This window comes from Hippocampus comes, unplaced genomic scaffold, assembly GCF_001891065.2.
Source record: "Hippocampus comes isolate QL1 unplaced genomic scaffold, H_comes_QL1_v1.1 scaffold227, whole genome shotgun sequence".
Taxonomy (NCBI): Eukaryota; Metazoa; Chordata; class Actinopteri; order Syngnathiformes; family Syngnathidae; genus Hippocampus; species Hippocampus comes.
This window is the reverse complement of record NW_017805630.1, coordinates 460,934-481,523: the sequence shown is the minus strand read 5'-3', so window position 1 is coordinate 481,523 and position 20,590 is coordinate 460,934. Positions and strand designations below refer to the sequence as shown.

The 20,590-nt window shown below is 46.0% G+C and overlaps 1 protein-coding gene across 4 annotated transcripts in view; it reads left to right on the top strand.

The window, feature by feature from the left end:
* Positions 1-20,590, top strand: part of LOC109522799 (CUGBP Elav-like family member 3) — a 35,446-nt gene that overhangs the window by 5,352 nt on the left and 9,504 nt on the right. For all 4 annotated transcript variants that reach the window (XM_019881610.1, XM_019881607.1, XM_019881608.1 and 1 more), the window contains 2 exons: positions 110-192; positions 20,493-20,541. In XM_019881610.1, the coding sequence (XP_019737169.1) occupies positions 110-192; positions 20,493-20,541 (132 nt within the window). The remainder of the gene's footprint in view (positions 1-109; positions 193-20,492; positions 20,542-20,590) is intronic.

The following is a 20,590-nucleotide window of genomic DNA, read 5'->3' as shown; positions in this document are numbered from 1 at the left end:
TTGATACAGAGACTCCAACGGAGAGCGATGAATATTTGAGCCTCCCTCCTGAGCCACTACACTTTACCGACCCTCCCTTCTCGCTCCTCACTGGTTGTCTTTGTGACAGGATGTGCATTTCTGACGTACTGTGCGAGGGAGTCTGCGCTGAAAGCCCAGAGCGCCCTTCACGAGCAGAAAACACTACCGGGGGTAAGTGCGCATCACACGCTCCACACTGGGCACCCTTCATGTTCACACGCTACAATCGTGTACAGCGATAGACAAGTTCGGGATTTGAAAAGGGCTCCGTTCATGTAAATCATCTTCATCATCATCATCATCATCATCATCCTAGGCTCCCCCGACTTTGTTCGGAGGCTCTTCCAAGGCAAAGTCAGTCATGATGAACTGAGAGGAACTTCTTGGTTCATGATTAAAAAAAAAAAAAAAAAACATACAAGGAGTGAACCCATGGATCATATTTGATTGTGGAATGAAATTGCGTCATGGATGAATTCAAGATGACGCAACAGTGCCGAAATGGTACACGTAATTATTGGGTACAAAAATTGTTTGTGTCTGGCCGTGTGCCGGAGCTATATAAAGTGTCAATATCTATGGAGAGTTTCATAATGTGGTTGGAGATTTATTTACGTGGATGCGTTGGTTTTGGTGTTTGGGTGGTTGAATATATGAATTTTGACGTTGCGCAATATTGCCTCCTTTTTTTTTTTCATTCTTTTTTTCTTTATTCTGTAATTTTGCCTTTTTCACCGGAGCAAAACTTTGACGTTGTCTTAAAAGGGCGGACAATAGAAAGCTTGCTGTCAGCCACCATTGGTCTTTGTTTGATCTGGATGCAAGAAGTTGATTTGTGGAATAACAGATGACCAACTACACGAAGCCAAACTAAAACGATGACCGGTGTGTATATAATGGCTTCTAATTTGTTCAAATGTCAAAAGAAATTTCCTGAAGAGTTTGCATGTTCTCCCCATGCCTGCGTGGGTTTTCTCCGGGTACTCCGGTTTCCTCCCACATTCCGAAAACATGCATGACAGGCTGCATTGAACACTCCAAATTGTCCCTAGGTGTGCGTGTGAGCGTGGATGGTTGTTGGTCTCTGTGTGCCCTGCGATTGGCTAGCTACCGGTTCAGGGTGTCCCCCGCCTACTGCCCGAAGACAGCTGGGATAGGCTCCAGCACTCCCCGTGACCCCTGTGAGGATAAGCGGATCGGAAAATGGATGGATGGATGGATGGATGGATATAAAACTGACTTGTAAAACTGAGGATTAAAAAAAAAAAAAAAAGTGCACTAGCTTAGTGAAAACTCCATGGAAATTGCCACTGACGTTGCGTTAATTTTACAAACTAAGTTTTACGCAATCCAGTGAGTTAAAGGAGTTCTCACGCCCAATTGAACTCATCTCCTAATATGGTAACTGCATTCATGAGGTCACAGAGAAGCTGAAATCGGAGGATTTGCGCAACGTAAACAACAGCGGCAAACGATTCGATTGCCAAAATAGTTGGCTCCTGTTTGTCAATCAATTAGCTGCCGATATATCGATTGCACTTCCAACGGCCCGTCGTGCATTCTGCTGATCAAAGAAGTCTACCTGCATGCGTGTGCGTGTGCGCGTGCACTGCTGAAAGTTGAGCTGCCGTTGTTAAGAGCGTGACATAAGTGGGCAGCCATCAGGCATCGTGCCGCTAAGGACAAACATTCGCTCTCCCGGGGGTGTGGGGGGGGGGGGACAGGACGGCTAACGCGCTTGCATCATCATCATCTCCATGTTGCCATCGCTCTCCGTCGGTCCATCTCAGCCGTTTAGCCCGCAGTGATAGCTGCCGCCTGGAGAGCGTGTGTAATTAATGTGGCCGTTCCCCCCTTTGTCTCGCTCGCTCTCTGGTGAGGCATCGTGTGGCGCGGCGGCTGAGCGGGCCGAGGACGCCGTTCATTATGGATGGAGCTCTGTGACTGTCCCATACGCTGTACTTCTCTGTCACTCCCTCGCCGCTTTTCCACCCCCTCCCCTCGGCTTTTCTCTCTGACCTGATTTCCCGAGCGCTTAAAAAGGGATTTTACGCTAACCGTTTGAAATAGTTTGCATTATTTTAACCTCTTTTTTTTTTTTTTTTTTTTCCCGGGGCTCCCGGCGCTGTGAGCGGGAAGTGGAAAACAGAGATAGGTGACGTGGAAATGGCATCCTCCTCCCTTATCGCAAACTATTTGCGGCGCTAGAGAGGAGAGAATGGCCGATGTGCATTTAGGATCCCCGAGCCGCCCTCAATCTCATTTTGGCTGTGTCCTTCCACCGCTAATCAAGAGTTTGGCTTCCCGCAACTTGTCTGCAGGCAAGTGTCCTGATAAGATCTCGCTGACATAGTGGTTGGAGTCGCGATAGCACGCCCTTGTGGGGGAGGGGGGGAATATTCACGTCGATAATGTCGTCCCTGCTTATTGTACAGCGGGGGCTCCAAATGTCAAAAATACAAAATAGTCAATCCGTCCATCCATTTTTTGGCACTCATTTCGTCGTCGTGGGTTACCGGGAAACTATCGCAGCTGACGTTGAGCGAGAGGCGGGACTGTTGAGCCAAGGCACATACAGCGGTACCTCTGCTTATGAACGTCTCTTCATACGGAATTTTCAAGTTACGAAATGCCTCAAGGAAAATATTGCCTCTTGTTACGAAATAAATTTAAAGCTATAAAACGTACAGATACAGTATGGACTGCTACTCGCAGCTCCGAGAATCCTGAAGGCAACATACTTCTAGCTGCTCTGCCATTGGCTATTACCTAGCTTCTTCCTGGCATCCCATTGGCGAAGAAGGACCTCTACCGTATTTGTCTGTGTGTGTGTAGATAGAATGTGTCTATGCAGCGTCCTTGTATTCGCCCCTCGGGCCATGAGGCGTTCCGATAGTTTGACGTAAATGTGAATCACCCCGAAAAAGCGTTCACCAGTCCGGCGATCGCACACTATGCGGATGTTTGCCGAAAATATTGCCTCTTGTTACGAAATAAATTTAAAGCTATAAAACGTACAGATACAGTATGGACTGCTACTCGCAGCTCCGAGAATCCTGAAGGCAACATACTTCTAGCTGCTCTGCCATTGGCTATTACCTAGCTTCTTCCTGGCATCCCATTGGCGAAGAAGGACCTCTACCGTATTTGTCTGTGTGTGTGTAGATAGAATGTGTCTATGCAGCGTCCTTGTATTCGCCCCTCGGGCCATGAGGCGTTCCGATAGTTTGACGTAAATGTGAATCACCCCGAAAAAGCGTTCACCAGTCCGGCGATCGCACACTATGCGGATGTTTGCCTTGGATATTTTTGAAGGATTGTTAAAAGCCGACAAAAGCAAACGTCCTTGGATCCGTTCTTTGCAAAATGCCAGGCAAAAACCACTTTTGAGAGACAACATGAACTGAAGAGGGCAAAAAAAAATTATGACGATGCAGTTAAAAGTTAAATGACCATCATTTTTATTCTTTACTCTTTTCTTTGTTTTTTTACATTATGTACAACTCTCATTTATTGCGCAATAATCTAATTGTAACATGTATTTGTTACATATTTTGATGCATTATGCTGGAGAAAACATTTATGTCTGAATTTTGGTGGGGCTTGGAACGAATTAGGGCATTTACATGGAAAACGTGTCTCTACTTCCAAAATTTTCTCGTTAAGAAATTTCTTCCAGAACCAATTAATTTCGTAAGTAGAGGTATCACTGTATCTTACATAATATATGGAAATACTGATAAAATTGTCTCAAGTTCCTCACAAAATGCGTTTTTACAATGTGAAATCTGGGTCTGCTCTGTCTGTCACTGTATGTCAGTGGCATAGATGGTCGAAAGATGATTTGTTGTGAATCAATAATTTTCGGACCACCTGGGTGAAATAAAATCATTTCCTGTGGCTGGCATGCTCCGCCACAGTACTTTGGAGGTTCCGCAACTGTACATGCATGATGTATGTACACACGCCGAGTCGTAATCATGTCATGATTTCACGCGTGCAAACACAGCAGGTGAAGTGTGGCATTAATCCTATTAGGGGCGCTTTGAGGGGGGGGATGACCTTTATGTTTCCTGACTGTCTGCCGCCGCCCCACCTCCTTTGACTCATCCGCTGACCTTTCTCTCCCTCGTGATACGCACGACACATTGAATTTATTCTAATGACGATTATGCGTCATTCTGCCCGGCACGTAAACAAACTTTGTCCATTTGACGACAAAATGGAGGCCTGTTGATAAGCGTTGCGAGTAGCATGGCTGTGTATGCATGTATCCTGTTGATGGCTTTTAGATTTTTCTTTTTATCTCAAAAAGCGCTTGTGTCCGCTTTCAGTGACAAGATACAGTTAACCCCTTGCACTACTTGAGTAAGCCTAGTTTATTTAAGTGATCAGTGTGTGTATATATTTGTGTGTGTGTGTGTGTGTGTGTGTGTGTGTGTGTGTGTGTGTGTGTGTGTGTATATATATATATATATATATTTTTTTTGTGGGGGTGCTGGGTGGGAGTACAAATCTCATGTGCAGTGAGCGCTTAAATTTATTAGACCATCTGTCAAAAAAAAAAAAAAAAACAGACAAGAAGATTCACCATCATGAAGTGCATCATGAACAGGACCTCAAATTTGACTCGAAATTTGCGCCTGCTCACTGTTAACAGTATAAATTGTATATTAACATCAAAACTCAAAGAGCTTACGAACGTTGCCTTACTTCGCTGAAGCGCATCCGGCTTTGATAAAATAGCGGCTCTAGCGATGCGACGCTATTATTAGCTGGAGCTGACGTTAGCCGTGGATGCTACGTTGATAGCATGACTTATTCAAAACGCCGTGTTAAATTTAGTGAGTAGTTTTATGTTTTGGAACGTATAAGCAGGCAAAAATTTGAAAAAGAGTAATTAACTTACTCATCAAGCAGAAATGTTGCTAATTCTACCTGCAGCGTCCTCAGGTCCCTTTGCCCTGTCACAGTTTTTTCGTCTTACACCCAGTTCTTGGCAAACAAGGGATGGGCTTTTATTTATTTATTTTTGGGGGGGGTGGATATTCCGACCTAGTTTCAGCAAAGCACCTGAAGCCCAAGGTACCAGGTCAGTGTGAGGCTGCCAGAGGTTGCCCGCTATGAGTGACACCTCATCGCTCACGCCTTCGATCTCTGATTGGTTCTCCTTATGATAGGGCCAGAAAGCCCCACAACACACACATATCAAACTGACAGATTGAAAATTTTGGGGGAAAATGGCCAACTCCAGGTTAGGACAGCCCTATTATGCGCAAACCTGAAAGGAGGCGGTCGGTTTTCAGCACTGTATCTCGCCATCCAAACTCAAATCCTTTTATTGTAATTTCGATCTGCCATGACTAGCTGTCACCTTTTTGTACAACCCCTCCGACCGGATTGAGACCATTTATCCTTGTCTTCACCTACCATCCCTCTGTCGCGTCCTTTTCATCTCGTCCTCATTCAGCCCTCTCTGCTTTCCCTTTTATCTCCTTTTCCATTCAAATCCCCCTCTGTCCTCTGTTCAACTGCTGCCTTTATGCGAGCGCAATATGACTGAATATTCTGCTCACAAGCGTCCCTTTCGCTGCTTTCAAATATCTCTGTGGTATCCCTTCATGCGCCTTTTTCCCCTTAATGTCCTTTACTCTTCCTTTTTTTTTCTCCCCGCCTCCTCTCCTGGTTGGGCACTGGCTCGTCCTCCTCGGATTCTCATTTCACAGTCATTTACGGCGACCCTTCTCCTAAGTCCTCCTCTCGACGTCGCCGTTTTTCCGCCCCCACCCCCACCCTCGCACCCTTCGTTTCATTTCCCCTCCTCTTGATTAGTTGACCCTTTTGACCGTTTCACACCACCCACACCCTCCTCTTCTTCCGCGGCTCCACTTGTTAAGCTGCATGATTAGTTTCTCGCAAACTCATTTTCATAGTCAGATCCCGCACTCATCGTGTGACGACGGAAAGTGTGTGTGCCTGCGTACGTCTTTTAAATTGGACGTGCTGGTGGCATGTCAAGTGAAGAGCATCCGGACGGGCGGATCGACGTGTTACGTACGCATGCGCCATTCGATGACGGGTTCGTTCAAACCAGGCTGGGAAAAGAGAGAATAAGAAAGCGCAGATGGACAGATGGTCAACATCCTGCAGCTTCTGTTTACTTCCAAGGAAATAAAAGCATGAGGGGAGATTTTATCAGGCACGGTGGCTGCAAGTTGAGACCGGGACATGTTTTGCCGTATTTGATGCAACAGCGATATCTCCTCTTGGATATAAAAGAGCTCATGTATATCGGGCTCATATAGGTCCACATTTGCTCCTCAAACTTACCGACGGCGGTGCCTCGAGACGACCGTTTTCAAATGACAACAATTTCAGCGACCGTGTTCTTCTGATTTCAGTGAAACTAGCCTCAAAATCAGAACGAAGCCCAAAAAGCAAACCGTTAGGTTCCCATTCGTCCCAAAGAATCGAAGGGGATGTTTTGTCCTTCTCATGCTTGTCCTAGAAGGAAAGTTTTACAGCTCAGAGAGCGGCTCCCCGCCCCTGCTTTGAGTTTGTTGACGACAGGCTCAGCTATAACCTCTGACCTCGGAAACAGACTGCCGGCCTCCTGCCACCATCTCTCTGGACTAACAAGACACACACACACACACACACACACACACACACACACAGAGTGCACGTGAAATCAAGCGATTATGCGCATCTTGAACGGACCTTTAGAAGTGTTGTTCATACATTGACTTACTGTATATTTATTTACGACAACGTCTTATTCGTCATACGTTGAGTTATAGAGCTATTCCGTATTCAAAAGAACCAAACAACGCGATGCCTATTCTCTCCTTTTACGTCACGGAACAAGTGCGACTTTGTCCAGTAGCGCTTCGAGTGGAGTGGCGCTCACCAGAAGTGACACTCAGTCACAAGTGGCGTTCACTTTGCATACACGCTCGCACGGCCACCCGAAAACCGCGCAAAGGAAGGCGCGCACATTCGAAAGTGTTGCTCGCGTCCGCATCTCCTCGCCGTCAGCTTCGCACATGACTACTTTGGATTTTTTTCCCCGCCTCTCCGGCTGGCTCTATCCGCTCTCCTCATCTCGATCTTTGCCAGGCTACAGCTGCTGTATTTCCTCTGTAATCTTTGCCTTATCTCTCCCTTTTGTTCTCCGCCGTTGATCTCTCTTTCTCTCTCTCTCTCTCTCTCTCTCTCTCTCTCTCTCTCTCTCTCTCTCGCCATTTAAATGTGCTCCCTCCTCCCTCCCCCGGCCCGTTATCACTCCCCTCATCTTTGTTCCACTTCAGACTCGCTACACAATCACACATCCAAACACGCGGTATTGGCTTGGTCACGCTGACTTCCCCCGAATCTTAGTATAGGTGAAATTAAAGTGTGATAAGCAGCTTAGCAGGTGTGTGCTGTCATGCCTCACTGCTATCCGGGGAGCTCTGTTCTTTAATTAGAGCCGAGACTATACACACACACACACACACACACACACACACACACACACACACACACACACACACACACACACATACAGACACACACAAAGGGCTTTGCTTCCCATGACACACTGGATGCGTGCTAAATTATGAACACGCATCATTATGACAGCGCATCAATGCACTTGTGAAAATATCCACTTTGTATTTGATGATATCGATTCAACGCGTATGTCGTGGCGCAATTCTCGAGCGGTTACCTTGAAAGGAGTTCGAGGCGAGCTCACGGGAGGATCCCGGTTAGCTGCGGGCATCGCCGTTCTGTCGCCGATGTTTTTTTTGGCTCATCACAATCCCTCGAGAAAGTGATCAACGATGACACGTGCCGTATTCTTTATCTTGTGCAAAGAACAACTGTGATTGCTGTACTGACAAGCTGAGAGAGGAGCTGAGGCCACAGTGCAGTATGTCCGTCTTTCATAGACTGCCCCCAGGTGGCCAAGTTGCACACAGTTGAAGGAGAAAACGCGACAAAACCTGCATAGATTTCATTATGACGCTGCTGTATGTTTTTATCAAATATCTTTTCATAGAGCGCTTCTGAAAACACACTCGATGCCTTGGCTTATTTCACTGAGCTGAAGGACTGAACTATCGACGAGTTTCAAACTGTTCAACTCGGGAGCTTCGCCGTATGGCCTGCGCCAAGCGTGTAAAGTTGTGCGTGTTTTTCCGTGGGGAATCGAAGATGCCCTGCAGGAGGCCTCCCGACGGGCCAAAGCTATGATGAGCAATTATCCACCAGGGTGAAATTTGTGGGCTAATTTCGCATATTTATGTGGTCAGCAGCACTGTTTACTATTCCCCTTCACTGCTTACTGCTGCACTTTCAAATTAGAACGCAACCGTGCTTCCTCCTCTCTTGCCTCTCTTTCATTTTCTCGCTCTCCTCTTCCTCCTCCTCCTCCTCTGCCTCTATCTCTCCCCGCCTGATGGGGTTTGTGATGTGTATTGCCCCCACCCCCGCCCCTTCCCTCGTTCTGATTCTCTATTTTTATCTCCGCTGTGTGTGGGACGGGAAGGGAGTAGGGGGACAAATGTAGAATCAAATGTGTGTACGCGTGTGTGTTTGTGTTGTGGGATGAGAGAAAGAGGCGGAGCCAGAGTTTGTGATGAAGACGAGGCATGCAAAGCGATGGGTGGGGGGGGGGGGGGGGGGCGTTTGCGGTTTGTGTACAGCTAAGACCGATAGGGATTTAGCCTGTTTGTTTTAAACAAAAGTCTTTGGCGTGTGTGTGTGTGAGTGTGCGTGTGTGTGTGCGTGCGCGTGAGTGGATTTGTGCATGCAACATGGAGAGAGAGAGAAAGAGGGCACGCCTCATATTTCACCACAAAAATGAGGCAGAATCTAATCATAGCCTCATAAAAGTATGACCCCCAGAGAGCACCTGCCTCTTTAGGATACACACACACACACACACACACACACACACACACACACACACACACACACACACACACACGCACGCCGGCATGTATACACACACGCACGCGCGAATACACTCAGCGAGGAACATTTGTAACTCGGCCTCTCTTGTAAATAAATTCATCGCGGTTGCATGATTAGCAGGATCTGATTTTTGCCTGCCCGGTTGTAAGTCTTGTCAGATGCCAAGGCCAAAAGTAGCTCAAAGGTGAAACCAGGCGGCGTCCGTCAGGTAAAATACGAGTTTGGCTCCGGGCACTCACGCGGGGCCTCGTTTACATCGTGCGTCTTAGGTATGTGCGCCCGTATCCAAGCAGTTGAGTTACAATGCAATCAGCCGGCCGATGGCCGCTTGGCAATCCGAACTCTCCTTCAAGCTTCGCCTTAATGCCGCAACTCTCACTTGATTTCTATTTATTTTTTCCCCTCTCTACAAAACTGGAAATGTTTTATTGTATTTGTACAATAAGTACGATGGAGCTTTGACAAAAAGGAAAAAAAAATAAGAAAAGGTTACAATGTGAAGAATCGAGTTGTATTATGAGCACGTTAAGTTGCCGTCTCATGAGAAGAACGTTGTCATTCGAGGCGGGATAGTCAACAACTCATCGATCATCTCATTCACCGATAGGCGAATTATTATCTCTTAAAACTGTCCAAATCGCCTGATTTCAACAGTGAATATTCAAATAAGACCTTTGCAAACTTGCGCTTTTACTTCAGAAAACAATGATCAACATTTTCTGACACGTGACACACCAAAACAGGAACCGAATCGTCATCAGTGTACGTTTGTGCATTTTTGAAATGATTACCTGTTGTTAAAAAAAAGGAAGGGATTTTTTTTAACCCAATTCATTGACTTTTTGAAAAATGAATTAACCGATAAATCGCTCTTTAAAAAAAAAAAAAAAAATTTGTGGCCACCCTAGTTATAGTCTGAGAATGATGTCGTCTTTTGAGGAAAAGGTACACGAATACAATCGTAGTGTAGCACGAATAAAGTTGAAATATTCAAGTCATAATTTCATGAGAATGAAGTTGTTACATAAAAAAAAAAAAAAGTATCAATTTGAAAACTAAAATTCGAATGTTGAAGGGAATTCATTTGAAAAAAGAAAAGTTGTAATATCCCTGCATTGTTCCCCGAAAATAAATCATCAACGTTACGGGTACGAAAGTTGTAATGAGATGAGATAAGAAAACCTTTACTAGTCTCACAATGGAGAAATTCCCAATTCACAGCAGCAAAGTGATGAAAGGAAGAAGTAGAAGAACAAAATATAGGAGCTGCTGGAAAGACAGCCACTCTAATCTGAGTTAGTATGAAGGTTTCATATCCTGAGAATAAATTGTAATTTAGGCGTCATCGAAATGGAAATGTAAACAAAACCATCATTTTGCAACGAATAAAGTCACTCTTTTAATGAGCCAGAATTCCCCCATGAATCCAAAGCCAACAGTCTGAGACCAGCAGCTGCTCTCTCCCTCTCTGGAGACCTGACATTCGAAAATATTACACCCTGTTCTTTGGGCATTTTTTTTTTTGTCTCTGAATATTGTGACTTTTTTGTCGGAAAAGTCTGACTTCAATCTTTGCTTTTGACTCCTTGTTTGGCCGTTTTTCTCCTTCTCTTCGGCATACTCGCCGGTAAAGAATTAGTTTGGCTCATTGCTGTTTATCGTCTAGTGTTCAAAGAAAGGGCCGGAACCTTGACAGATGTCTGAGGGTCCCCACATTTGCACTGGAGTAGGCTTAGTGCGCTCAGCTCCAAACACACACGGATCACAGCGGCAGCATCTCGCCCTCCTTTTGACTCACTTTCTATAACATTCACGCTTTTTATGCGCGCGCCGATTTTATACGCGCACCCTCCGTCACGGGGTGACTACATTGATGGAAAGACCATGTTTGTATGAGGTTGCGTGTTCCAATCGAGGTTATTACAGCTCATGAAAACAAATGAAATGACTGAGAGGGTTTAAAAAAAAAAAAAACTACAACAAAACAATAACTAACAAACTCCATTTTACAAAACTATAGAATAATTACAGCTAAAATACGCTCTGCTTTCATCATTTCATTTCAGACATCAGCTTTTGGGGTTGATGCTAAATTTAGAATTCTCGGTTCAAAGCTTTTTAGGGCAGCTACAATACTCCACGGCCGTACGGAAGAAGGAAGGCCGAACAGTCGTTTGGTAATTCTAGTTCACGAACCAGTTACAATTTATGTTTGTCCGAAATAACAGGTATTTAAAAAAAAAAAAAAAAAACTAAAACTAAGACTAAAAATAGGGAAAATGAAACTAAAACAAACCTCCTCTGAAAACAAAATTAAAATATCTGTATTTTAAAAAAAAACAAGAGTCAAGATGGGAAAAAAAAAGTGCCCTGAATGAAAACCCCCAAACTATTTTCAGCTTGGTTACAAATCCGTCAAAGTCTGTCGGATGCTAATACGCTAAAATCCGCACATAGGCAAAACGTATACGGCCATATGAGGAAGAGTGAATGGAACGTGTGAATTCATCTGATTGAAAGGAGGGGGGGGGGCAGGTGGGGGATAAAGAGCAGTGTGGGTCATGAAGAGGTTTGCCATGAATAGACCGCGAGGGGGGGTTCGGGTGAGACGGGGAGGAGCAGGGGAAGGCGGGGTTCGCGAGAAGGAAGAAGACAGACAAAAGTTTGCCATAATGAGCGTGGAGGAAGGGCCAGGCGGGTGGTGCGCGTAAGAATGGGGGTCTCTGGGAGGTGGCGGCGCTGGCGGGGGTGACGTCTGGGCGCACTTCTGTCACTTTGGGACAAAGACATCTGTCAGAGCCGGCGGTAGCTGTGTACTACGCCGGCGTGTGATTAGACCGGGAAGGCCACGGCGGGACTTGGGTGGCACCTGGGCTGCGACCCTTTCACTAAGGTCATCTCTCTCAGCCCACTTCAGCCCGCTGCCGGGATAATTGCCTTCTTGCTAGTCGGCCTGAGTAGAACTCAGTACATGGATGTTGGGAGACAAAGCAGAGGAGAGTGCCGCTCCCCTTTTGATATTAGTAAAGAGACAAGATTGCCCTCGAAATGTCGATCCGTCAAAATACAGTGGTATCTCTACTTAGGAAATTAATTGGTTCTGGAAGAAATTTCTTCACTAGAAAATGTTGGAAGTAGAGACACGTTTTCCATTTAAATGCCCTGATCCGTTCCAAGCCCCCCCAAAATTCAGACATAAATGTCTTATAAAGCATAAAAATGCATCAAAATATGTTACAAATACATGTTACAATTAGATTATTGCACGATAATAGATGTGCCATAATGTAAAAAAAGAACAAAGAACAAAAATGTTGGCCATTTAGCTTTTCGGGAATAGCCAATGGCAGAGCAGCTATAAGTATGTTGCGTTAAGGAAACTCGGAGCTGTGACTGCGACTGAAGTGGCTTCTTAAAAATTACTTGAAAGATCTTAAACTGCAGCAGTGGGTTGTGAATTTTGAATTGCAACCTTGAGTTTTGTAAAAAGCAATTGCAAAACAGCCAAGTTCACTCATGTAGAAATCCAAACATGTGTACAGCAAAGGGGGGAAAAAAAAACCACCCGAGAGGAAACTATTAGAAATGTTACGTTATTCTGCACTTTTTCTCTTTCCGTTTTTTTTTCTTTTTTTTTTTTCCAAAAAATTGCCAAATGTGTCACTGGCTTTGCCCCGAATGTAATCTCATTCCTGTTTTTTTTTTTCCCCTGCAATCATAAATTTGTATGGATTTGAGGCAGCCTTTTTAATTCTCCGGCTCATTTCCCAAAGGACTTAGACTCCCCCGAAATAGAAAGAAGCTCCAAGTGCAAAGGTCTAACATTTATCCGCTATAGTCCTGTTGGATTATGCGCCGCTAAATCCAAAGGATCAAATTTCACTGAGTGCTCCGCGCGCCTCATGCAGGATGCTCTGACAAAAACACACTCATATTAGGCAAATCGACAAGGTGGTTAGTTCTGCTCTATGCGTGCTTTCACAGCCTTATTGTGCGTGTGTGTGTGTGTGTGTGTGTGTGTGTGTGTGTGTGTGTGTGTGTGTGTGTGTGTGTGTGTGTGTTGAGTGGGGGAGGGGCATGAGCCGGATTATTAAAAAATCTGCTCGAATCAAGAACGCGGCTCTGTCGCCTACTCCTCAGGTGTGAAAAGCAGACGTGAGAAGACAGAGGGTATGTGAGTACGGTGGGGGAGAGTGGTGGGGTGTGGGTGGGGAGGGGGAGTTTATATTATGCTAGCAGGTCCCGGTTGCCAGGCGACAGTGCTGAGCGAGAGGCCAGGTTGCTAGGTAACCCGGGGATGCAAAGCCCAATGCGATGAGATAGTGAGTGCTCTACCTTGCTTTTCATCCAGCTGTGAAGGAGCCGCGTAAACACCCGCGCCGCATGCTTCGTGGGGACGCCGTGTTGCATGCTGCATCTCGGCACACACACGCACTGTCATGGCGATGGGCTTCCACCATGAATGGACAAGTACAGGGTCAGCAGATGGATTTAAAAAAAACAAAAAAACAAATGGAATACAGCAATTATAATGCAAGATGAGATATATATGGATGCCAACGGATCATAATAAATACAAATACATATTCCTTTATATACCAAAATAGACCCCAAGAGAGTATACTATCGGAATAAACAAGCATTCTGTGGTACCTCTACTTTTGAAATTAATTGGTTCTGGAAGAAATTTCTTAACTAGAAAATTTTGGAAGTAGAGACACTTTTTCAATGTAAATGCCCTAATCCGTTCCAAGCCCCCCCAAAAACTCACACGTAAATATTTTCTAAAGCATAAAAATGCATGAAGATATGTAACAAATACATCTTACAATTAGATTGTTACGCAATAAATGAGAGTTGGGCATCGTGTAAAAAACAAAGAAATAGAGTACCGATCCAAGGAGGTCCCTCTTAGCCAATGGGATGCCAGGAAGATGCTCGGTAATAGCCAATGGCAGAGCAGCTGTAAGTATGTTGCGTTCAGGAAACTCGGAGCTGCGAGTAGCGGGCCATACTGTATTTTTACCTTTCGGAACTTGAAATTTCTTTCGTAACAAGAGGCAAACTTTCCCTGTTGACATTTTTCATAACTTGAAAATTTCGTATGAAGAGACGTTCATAAGTAGAGGTACCACTGTACTGAACTTAGACAATAGGCAACCAAGTGATATTTTCGGTCCTCACCCGATGTTTTGGGAACTCTGATGTCGGTCATGGATGACTTAGAGACGTTTTTAGGTGAAAACAAACAAACAAAAACAAGACGGTCTTATGGCCATTTGGTCAACTGTGCAACCAGGGGCAAAAAATGCCATCTTTTAAAAACAGACCTCAAAGTGTGAGTTTCTGAAATGGCCAGTGTGGTGCACCACATCCTCACTCCAGCAAACGTGTTTTCTAAAACCGAGGATGTTCATTCGTGAATGTCATCATACAACACTCGGTTGTTGTTTTGTGTGTACCCCTGAAGGTAACAATCCCTTCCCATTTACTCAAAATCCCGACCCAAATATCTGGTGAGTACAAGGACAAACGGGTGGAAGCGGCATGCTCATAAACGAGCGAGACTTCAAGTGTTTTTGCAGCTCCCGATGGGGATCATTAAAAAAAAAAAAAAAAAAACATCCGTTATCCGTTTGTAGAATGCAAAGAAACAAACGCTTGTATTTTTATGAGTTCCCATGTAAATGTTCGGTGAGTGAATGAAAAAAAAAACGGCATTTGGACTCCTTTTTTGTATTCTGTTTGCTGTTGTTGTGACACAAACGGGCAGACGACGCGGTCGGCTGCCTGGGCCTGATTTCGGTTTCGTCCAATTCACATGACTCCACATAATGAATTTGTCTGGCTGCTGGGCACGCTTGCAATCACGGCGAGGAAATGAGCGGGAGAAGAAGAAGAGGAGGAGGAGGTAATTGTGGGACAGCGAGAGAGAGAGAGAGAAGAACGGCTGGAAAAGAAAATGCGGGGCTAGCATGCAGTGGCACCATCAGGCAGAGATTTGGGAGGCTTTCGGCTCGGAAGTGGGGAAGAGGCAAAAATCGCCGAGGATCAAAATACTTCTGCTAAAAGGACAAGTGAAACTGCTGGGAGTGGGGAGAGGGGCGTGGGGGTCTGTGTACTTAACATATGCACAAAAATAATTGTATGTTCTCATGCTGTGCGCTGTAATCAGTCTCATCATTCATTTTTACGGGGGGAGATTGCCCCCCAGCGTTTTCATAGCAAACCACAATGAATGTAAATACATAAATGATTTAACACTGTAATTTAATCCACGCATGTTCCAAATAGCCCAAGTACACACACACACACACACACACACACACACACACACACACACACACTGGCGCACGGTCCCCTCCTCTCTGGATATGGGGCAATGGTTCGTTCCGCTGATTTTGCGTGGGCGGGGGAGGGAGTAGAATACGATTTGATTGGATAATCCAAGGATTTAATATCCCCTAATCCTGGCACAATCCTCCCTGCATTACTGAAGGCAGTAAGATTAACTGTATGTGTAGAGGATGTGTTTCTTCGCGCGCAAATACAACGGGAGGGAAAAGTGTGTACCGTGTGAGTGACTGTCTCTTGCCAGCGTGTTTTTCTTTTTTTTTTTGAATTATTTGTTGGCGGCGCAGCATGCAAATGGAAGCGCGTTTGCATGCAGGCCCTCACTCATGCGTGTACGTGTGAGGACGCGCCAGCCAGGCAGCCAACTCTTGAGTGGCCATCATATATCGCATAGTTCCCATGCATCCACACGCCACTGCTGCTCACATACCAATTCCCTATCCCTCGCACATGCAAGGCTCTTTGTCTCCCTCCGCCGCCCCCCACACACACACACACACACACACAAAACAAACAACCAAAAAAAAAAAAACGCACTACAAAGCGCCTGCTTGTCTGCAGATGGCTTCTGTTAATGAAGTCTTAATTGGAACGTGAATAATGAGAGGGTAATCTGACTCGAAAGGAGCGCGTGACTCTTCACGCGTGTACTCTGAACGGAAAGAAAGACCCGAGTACGCCGTGTCTGACACGCCAGCGCGATACTTGACAGACGATACAAAGTTGGACGAAACAAAGCGAATTTCCGCCCGGAGATCAATTCTACATAGAACTTTGCCTACGAGCTGAATTCTCAGAGTTTATTATTTGACTTGACGAAATCCTGAGAATGTTTCCGAGCCCGCTGAGTTGTTGATTAATACTATGATGAACTGCTGAGTCTGGTTCGTTGGGCCACTTTAACGTGTAACGTCGTGAGAATTTTGAAAATCTGATGATGAGATGAATTGAGTGTTTTGAGATGAATGGCCTTTTTGGTGAACGGGCCAAAATGCCTCCGAATTAGCGTAGCGCAGTCCATCCATCCATTTTCTGATCCGCTTCTCCTCAAAAGAGTCGCGGGCGTGCTGGAGCCTACCCCAGCTGTCTTTGGGCAGTAGGCGGGGGACACCCTGAACCAGTTGCCAGCCAATCGCAGGGCACACAAAGACGAATAAGCACATTCACAGTCACACATTGGGACAATTTCAAGTGTTCAATTTAGCTAACATGCATGTTTTTGGAATATGGGAGGAAACCGGAATACCCGGAGAAAACCCACGCAGGCACGGGGAGAACATGCACACTCCACACAGGAAGGCCGGGGCCTGGGGTCGAACCCTGCACCTCTGCACGGTGAGGCCGACGTGCCCACCAGTCCACTACCGTGCCGTCCGTAAAAAGAGTCAAACTTGATTATGATGAAACCAAAATGAAAGCAGTGAAGAGTGCTTTGCATGGAATAAAACCTCCGCTCAGTCAGCTGTATGATTACCGGACTGGCCAATATCGCCAACTATCGTGACACAGAATCACTCGCTCACAACCGCGGACACGCTCAGAGTGTTTAAACGGCACTGTGAACTCAGAAATCTATTCTTCGTCTCTTGCTTTTGCTCTTTAAGAAAAAGTGCCCCCGCCCTCCAAAAAAATCTTTCACACAGGCAGTATATACATCTTGCGAGGTGCACTGACTCTAACTTGCTCGTTTATTTGCGCCCCGCGATTGCCCCAAACTCCGCCGGGATCGGCCCCAGCTCACCCACAAACCTCATGAGGATAATGAAAATGGATAGACGGCGACATTTCCTCCCATTTCCACATCGTCCGCCTCCTTCCATTCATCCATTTTTGCTCATCGATTACTTGACACCGTTGCAATATTTGACAAAGGGAAGGCAAGCGCAAAAAAGTAGCAAAGCACCGCCCGGCACAAATGCTTTGTTTACCAGAAGATCGCAGCAGTCGCCCTTGGCAACCAGCATCCTTGTTTACCTTAGCCCGTGTGTGTGTGTGTGTGTGTGTGTGTGTGTGTGTGTCTGTGTGCGCGTGCCGTCATACGATCGCCATAGCAACCAGCCGGTTGCCCTGACGATTTTCCGATGCCGTTGTTTTGTCTCGGCAGACGCGCCTGCTGTTTCTTCTCGCCGCACTTGTGTTCCTCCCGCCCTGATATGTCACTTTGAGCAGAAATCTCACATAAGAGGAACGGATGGCTCAGGTTGCCCCCCCCCCACCCCCCATGCCTCTTTCACAGCCACAATGAAGGCCTAATGAAGGGAGAGACGGAGGTGCTGATGGATAGATTGTCGGAAAGAAGGAAGGCCAGTGGCACAGATCTGGCAACAATCAGCCGCCTCCTCTACGACACAGCCTCGAATCAATGAACAAGACGTGACTGATCGATGACTTGATAGCGCAAGATGGATGGACAGCAATCAGAGCAGGGCTGGGAAATGATGAATGGATGGATGGATGGATGAGGAGAAAAGTGTGAATCCAAGGTCACTGTCAACGCCGGCGCCGCCGCCGTTGGCGTGTGTAATTTCTGTCGGTTTATGTGAGCCGTCAACCGCCGTCAATAAAGGTGCGAGGTTAAAAATGTGCATCATAGCCTTCCCCTGCCCTCCGTTCTGCTCGCGCACGCGATGATGCGAACAGCCTGTTTGCACCTGTGATGGCCTTGCCTTCGATCAATAGCTTGTGGTGACAGCTAAGAGCTGATTAATCAAACGTATGGATCAGTCTCTCCCGGAGCTGCCCCCCCCCTCCCTCTCTCTCTCCTCCGCCCCCTCCCTCCTCAATTACCAGCTTCATTACATTGCCTTAACACCCCACTGGGACCTTTCCCTCGCTTCTCTCAACATCTCCCTGTTGCCTCTTTCGAAAGCCTCCCTTCCTTCAATCGCATCATTTTTTTTACGTCCTCCCTTTTGTTTTGGATTTTGTAACTCCGCATTGATGCACAGCACGGCTAATTCGGCCGTCACGGCTGAAAAATCACATCGTGGCCACCGCCGTCTAAATGCATTCAAGAGGAAGCAAGAAGCGTTGTGGAGTGCATGGTCATTTCCAGAGGTTGGGCATCGCGTCAGACTGACGATTTTCTGATGAGTGATGAGATATTTTTATTGAAAAAATAAAAAATGACAGGCTAAGCACTGACGGAAGTGGGTTTTCGTCCGAAGTGGGTTTCCTTGCGCCATACTCACATAACACCGAGAAGTATACTTGCATTGACAAGCTTTTCAATATCTGGATAATGATCATTCATATTTAATGCTGGCCGAGCCCTACAATGCCACAGATGGCAAAATGGATGCGTTCATGTTCTTTGCTTTGTATCACGGCTGAAGCTTCAATTGGGTGAAAATGGGTGTGTCGGCCACATGCTGTAGTTGTTCTTTTCACTCTGCTTGGAATCAATATTGTCCTTTTTTTCCCCCCCAAGTCTTTTACCTTCTCTTTCAGGAACTCCTTCTCTCTCAGGGACTGTTCTTGCATTTCTTGACTTTTCTTTTATCACCATCATTCCCGCAGCCTTCGTCTTCTCCCTGTGGCATTAACACTGTCTCATTGCCTCAGTGCTATGACTAAGCACCGTGTGTGTGTGTGTGTGTATGTGTGTGTGTGTGTGTGTGTGTGTGTGTGTGTTTTGCACTTGTTCTTGCTTGTGTGTGTGTGTGTGTGTGTGTGTGTGTGTGTGTGTGTGTGTGTGTGTGTGTGTGTGTGTGTGTGTGTGTGTGTGTGCGCTGAGGGGCTATGCAGAACATGTGTGTGCATGCATGCATAATAAATCCCGGGCGATGGATCTCAGTAGTCGTGACATTTTTTAGACAGAGCGAGTCACGACTGAATCACGCTTCCTTCATCCCGTCCTCCTATCCTCTCTCTCTCTCTCTCTCTCTCGCTCTCTCTCTCTCTCTCTCTCTCTCTCTCTCTCTCTCTCTCTCTCTCTCTCTCTCTCTCCCTGTCTCTCAATCTCTTTTTTTCTTTCATTCCTTTTTGAATCATCCTCTCCAGCACCGGCTTTGCTTTCATCCTCCCACACTCCATCTCTCCGTCGATGCAATGCCTGCTGCCACCCCCCCCCCCCATCTCCTCTCCAGCGGTCCCATTCATTGCCTGTGTTCCTCTTGGCCTTCCATCTGCCCTTTATGTCGCTCCAAAGTCAGCCGGGGTCCCCCAGGCCTCTCCCTTCTTCTCCATCTTTTATTTTTATTTTTTTTAATTCTTTTATATTTTTATTTTGGACCACTGTGGCCTTTTATTTTGGACCATTTGGGCCGGGAGCCCCCCCCCCCCCCTCATGTCACTTCAACCGCCACCCCTCCTCCCCCTACTTGTTTTCCCTCAACCCTACTCGTGTCCCTCATCTAATACGTAGTTGCCCTGTAATCCAGATCAGCTGGCCTTCATTCTTAATCTCGTCACTTCTCAATCCCCCCGCGGTACTCCACTCTGATTGTGTGTTTGCGTGTGCGTGTGTATGTGCACGCGTGTGTCAGAAGGAGAGAGCGGTTATGTGAGAAACACCCGCGGTCAAAATTCCCGAGTGAAAAATGACAAATGTCATTTGCCGAACAAAGGTTAAAACCACAAGAACATATTGTACATACCAGGGAATAAGTCATTGGGCTTTTCCCTCCGGGTTATGATTAAATCAGGTATGACTTGGTGGTGTCATGATAGCATAAATCGGACTTCAAGACTATACCTGCTTAAAGTACAGCAACTGAACTCTTCATGTGTCTCTACCCCTCCCCCGCCTTGTTTTTCGAAATTGCTTCTACAGTCATGTTATGAGGCAAATCGTATTTTAGAGGAGGTGGGAACAAATAGCTTCAAGTAAGCAATCACACTTAGATGCTTTTGGGGAGAAAGGTTAGTTTGACATCTGCTCAACCATGCATGAATACCGCTACCAAAATTTCTGCGTTGTCATTTCATTTTTTTTACCGTGTGGTATTGCCGTACTTGTTTAGGACCAGTATAGTGTTTGAAGACACTTGACTTTCTGTAATCGAGGTCAAAAAGTTTAATAGGAGGCAGACACGTGACAGTGCGTTGACATTTTCTGATGGCTCTCTAATAGTGGATATCAAAGCATAAAAATTTGACTAATTGCCAAATACCAAGACCACTTTGTAGTCATGCTCCTTGTTTTTCACCCGCAGATGAATCGGCCGATTCAGGTGAAACCAGCCGACAGTGAGGGGAGAGGAGGTGAGGCGCGCACACACACACACGCACGCACGCACGCACGCACGCACGC